Here is a 5,002-nt window from a genome sequence, read left to right as displayed (position 1 = left end):
TAATCTCCGTGCGTGTTAGCCACCCAAAATCAATAATAGCCGTTGATCAAAAATTACTTGGGATGGTGCTCGAAGACGGATCCGAAAGGATATAAGGCGGAATTAATGATTTTTGAAGTCCGATAGACTGTGTTTGGGCAGATTTTTACAGGTTTTCTGTGTATTCTCTATGTAAACAGAGAACAACCATTTTTGGGCTTTTGCCTATGAAACGGCCCTGATTCCTTCTGTAACAAATCCTAATAATCATTCCACACTACAAGCAGGTATTTGGGCAGACGATGAGGCATTTTGAAAGCCACGGAGCTGCAGAGCCAGATGGCCAGTTGAACAGATAGCGCAGAGAAGCCACAAAGTTGCAGGGGAATGATTGAATGCAGGGAAACGGCTGGGGAAGCCAAAAAGCAGGGAAAATGCCTCAAAGGAGCCTAGAGAGCTCAATTGAGGATACTGAAAGCAGTTACAAAGCCGAGAGAGCAGAAAGAGCGAAAATCTACTGTGCAGAGCAGCCGAGGGAGTCACTTGGAGGTCAAGTGAAAAGCCAGAGAGCTGTAGAGAGCCAAAGAAGCCAGAGCCGAAGAGCCAGAGCCAGAGCCAGAGCCAAAGAGCCAGAGCCAGAGCCAAGAGCCAGAGCCAAGAGCTAGAGCCAGAGCTGAGAGCGAGAGCGAGAGCCGAGAGCCAGAGCGAGAGCTGAGAGCCAGAAGAGCCGAGAGCTTTAAGAGCCAAGGATAAAATGGTGTCTAAACCCATTGTTTCTGTGTAAAACAATGGAGTTGAGCCAAGTGCTTGTAAAAGGACTTTGCCATAATCCCAGAGAGCCTAGTTGAGTTGACTAGAGCTCATGGAGATGTAGCCCAAGAGTTTTTGGTGAACTCCTAATTAAATTGTTGTCTTATGTGTGTTGTTTTGTTGCTGCATTATATCTGCTGCTTTAGTAGCTGTTATATCAGTTCAAGCAAATAGACCTAAAAACACATAAATAGTCAACAATAAACATAAGCATACACCTTATTTCAAGCACATATTTAATTCCGCATTGGTTAATCATGAAGACTTGGGAATATTTGAAGCTTTGGAAGTGGGAGAGGTTCTTGAAAATTAGACAAGAAGCCTAAGTGCCCCATTTTCAGATCAGATATAAGTTTGTTCAATATTTTTTTTGTCCCACATGTGGTCTGAATGATGGACATAAAGTTAATAAAATGCATTGCCTTCCACCCCCAAAATGGCGGAGATATAGAGGTATTCAAAATGATGATTTTGCATATCTTGAGAATGTGCATATTTGAGCATTCATGAATATGGGATGAGAGCATTCCTTATGTTCAATATATCTATGGCGAAACCCTTCATATCTCTATTAGCCACAACCCTTTTCAAATGTGCTTGGTCTTCTAATTGTTAGCCCTAATTGACATAACTTTTCCCATTACATCTACATAGAAAGAATCCCCCCATGCTTAGAATGAGGTTGATAGATTAGTCAAATTTGTTTAATGGATCTAATACATCCACTAGAAGTTTATAATATTTTCTAGAAAATCAATGCCAATTACAAACAATGCCACAAGAGTATTAAGTTATACACAAGTCTTAGTTGAGACATAAGGAATGCTTGTGTTTGCAAAAAGAGCACCTCACAAGACCACATAAAAAGCTTCATGCACTCCAATATGGGCCTTAAATAATCACCAAGGTTGTAGGTGAGAATAATTTTGAATTAAGTATTACCTCCTTCCTCAGTTTCCACCTCGCATTTAATATGGAGTTGTTTCGACCACATTTTCCACATCTCATGGAAACCTTGGGATTAGTCGAGCACTTGGCCCCCATAGAACACATTCCTAGTTGTATTGAGCAAGCTATAGTAGACCAGATCAAAGACACCAAGTTGAAGGGAACTTGTCGGTGGAACATCCAACTCTATCAAGTCATTAAGGAAAGGAAACTAGTTTATTATGGTAAATGGATTACCATGACCTTGGTAGTTCTATTATAGTTTTTCATGTCTTGAACTTTTGTCATGGCTTTTGGGCATTTCCTTTCATTGTTAATAGTTGACACAAGCCATGTGATCTCCAGGGGAAAACATAGAGCATAGATTAAGCTTTGTAATAGTCTAAAAAACACCCTAAATAAAGTTTGTATGTAAAAATTAAGCCTTCAAAAAAATTATGACACCTTGGTTTAAGATTTTTGATCTTTAGATTTTTTTTCCTTCTTAGAAATGAGATGCATACTTTGCGTAAAAGGAAAGTCTTAGCTTATTAAAACTTATGGATAATAGACATAGCCAACACATCCCTAATTATAGATAATCTACCATAATTCTAACTTAATTTGAATTGCTTATATTTACGCCGTAAGGCGTTCCCCTCTGAAATCAACTTTGCTCTCTGCCTACGTGTCATTACTGTGCACCATTAGATGATATGTTAGACGATTGAGCCATCTTGAGTCGTTGGATCAGCTGCAACTCCTTAACTGCCTGAGCAGCGCATCGGCTTCGTCTCCTTGGGTACTGTATCGACGGCGGGGAGAAGATGCTGGTGTACGAGTATATGCCCCAGGGGCCGCTGAGTCTGCATCTGTTTGAATGGGCGGCGGCCGGGCTGAGGCCGCTAGAATGGAAACAGAGGCTTAGCTTTGCCCTCGATGTCGCCCGCGGAGTTGAGTACCTGCACAGCCTTGCACGGACGAGCTTCATTCACAGAGATCTGAAGCCCTCTAATATCCTTCTGGGCGACGACATGAGGGCCAAGGTCTATAACTATGTTAGGATTAGACAGGTACTCTCATTTGTTTGTGGGTCGTTTTTCTGGATGGGAAATATGAGTTTTCCAAAAAAAATACTTTCAATCGGTTTTTGATTGTGGAATCATCGGTATTATGTCTGGAATTTTCAGCAAATGCGCCAACAGGCTCATGAAAGTGGAGATTCTCCTGCCATACCTATAACAGTGAGGCAGTTAGAAGCTATTATTCGATTAAGCGAGTCCATTGCAAAGATGCAATTGTGAGTAGTCCCAGCATTATTTTGTAATTTTTCAATGTATGCATTATTGTTAATCAAAGTCAATCGATTTCCTTAGTCAGATTGCATCTGAAAAATTGAAAATATTGTTTTTAATGCAGGTCAACTGTAGCAACAGAGGAACATGTCACAGAAGCTTTGAGGCTTTTCAATGTTTCTACTATGGATGCTGCACGCTCTGGCATTGCTGAACAAATAAGTTTGACACCAGAAATGAGAAGTGAAATTCAGGTACGCGTCTCATCTAATCTAGCAAGTAAGAACAGCTATATTTGTGGATTCTTTCTTCAAACCAAAAGCCTGCTATGCTTGCGAACTATGTCATGGTCTTTGATTTGCAACAATAAAGAAAATTGATGGTTGCTCATGCTAGTGCCACATGCTTGTAACAGCAAGTTGAGACACAGATAAAGAGACGGATGGGAATCGGCATCAACGTATCTGAGAGGCGTCTGATTGATGATATGGTCAGAATGGGGTTGAATGAATCAACTGTAAGAATTACAACACTCATTATATTGCTGAGTTTCGGCAGTGACTATTTTATTATTATAATTTTCCAATGTCAGTACATGTTACTTCTATAATTAGTTTTGTTAGCTAGCTCAATATTGGAGTTATATTGCTTACCCGTAGATCATTTTATGGGTAGTTTGCGCAACAGGCAATGTATATCACGGGGAGAAATGGCTTTCGTCACCTATAGAACCTTGCTAATGATGTTGTTTACAGCCTCTCTTAAGTAATGATATGATAGGTTGTTTACAGCTTCTCTGAAGTAATGATATCATAGCCATGGTTTTCACCAAGTGGGCTGATTTGTTCATTTCAGGTTCGAAGAGCTCTCCTTATCATGCATCAAAGGGATGAAGTGGAATACAAGAGAGAAAGGCGTGTCATAGTTCGCAAAGTGTAAAGTTAAAGATGAGTGATCTGATACTGTTAGGACCCTAACAGAGGGCCGCGGCTAGGCAGTGCCAGTTTTGTGTAAAGTTTATTTTCTTCAACAGGCATCCTTCCAAAAGGCTTTTCTATAATGGTCTCGACACAAGAGGCAGTTTTATTATGATAAATATCGTGGTAAAGTCATGCTTACGAGGTCCCTCCTCCCAAACCAAGTCATGCTTACGAGGTCCCTCCTCCGACTCTTACAAGGGTTCCCTACATTCCAGCTCCCACAGGAAAACCCCACCCCTCTTCTCCTCCACCAGTCCACAAACTCCCCACACCTCCCAAATATGTTTACCCTGCTCCTCCTCCTCGCTATTAGACTCTGCAACTAGTCAAACAAGTATGCATTTTCACATAAGTTTTCTCTGCTACTTTCTTTCCACTGTTACATGCATTTCAATTTCTTATGGTTTGTTTTATAGGATGGATCTCAGTTCACCATTTTCTGATGTTGCTCTCAGTGAATCACACAGATAGGTAGAGTATGAGAGTTTAGTTTCGAAAATCTGGTTTAATAGTTAAGTGGAGAGGTTTGGTCTTCAAGATTTCTATGGTTCAATTCTGAACAAAACTATGTACTACAGATATTCCAAGTGCTACCTCTTCAACTGAGCTGGAAAAAAATTAGAATATGACAGCAACTCTTACAAGAGACTGCGAAGTGTCAATCACACATGAGTTAAGATTAGTATCTTTGTTCTTAGCAAGTTTGAGTCTATGTAATCACTTAGCTTTAAGTATTTGAATCAATGCAATTTACTGAGCAACAGTTCATATCAGAATTTGTGTTATTATTGTGCAGTTTCCTCCTCTGTCCATCTATTGGATTTTGTCATTACCAAAAAGTTGAATATAAATATGTGAGCTACCAACACTCTTGTTTGAAAAGCTGAAAGCTGCGTACAAGTATATGTTTCCAATCCATTTTGAGTTTCTTATATTCTTCTGCATAGGAAGAAGAGACAATGTGTCAGCTGTTGGTTCTATGCCATTGCATCTGCTAGGTACTGGATACCT

At 40.1% G+C, this 5,002-nt stretch overlaps 1 protein-coding gene across 1 annotated transcript; it reads left to right on the top strand.

Moving 5' to 3' along the window:
• The first annotated feature begins 2,735 nt into the window (after positions 1 to 2,735).
• On the top strand, positions 2,736 to 4,653 carry LOC149233971 (DNA replication licensing factor MCM5-like). The gene is made up of 5 exons (XM_089461080.1): positions 2,736 to 2,789; positions 2,907 to 3,016; positions 3,136 to 3,265; positions 3,427 to 3,528; positions 3,867 to 4,653. Exons 1-5 carry the CDS (start codon positions 2,751 to 2,753, stop codon positions 3,948 to 3,950), a joined length of 465 nt encoding a protein of 154 aa, XP_089317206.1. The 5' UTR covers positions 2,736 to 2,750; the 3' UTR covers positions 3,951 to 4,653.
• Positions 4,654 to 5,002: the final 349 nt, after the last annotated feature.

This window comes from Pinus tabuliformis, chromosome 8 (assembly GCF_031772625.1).
Source record: "Pinus tabuliformis cultivar Carrire ecotype Pingquan chromosome 8, CPIR1, whole genome shotgun sequence".
Classification (NCBI taxonomy): domain Eukaryota; kingdom Viridiplantae; phylum Streptophyta; class Pinopsida; order Pinales; family Pinaceae; genus Pinus; species Pinus tabuliformis.
Note: the sequence above shows the minus strand (reverse complement) of the source record. Positions and strands in the feature narration are given on the sequence as shown.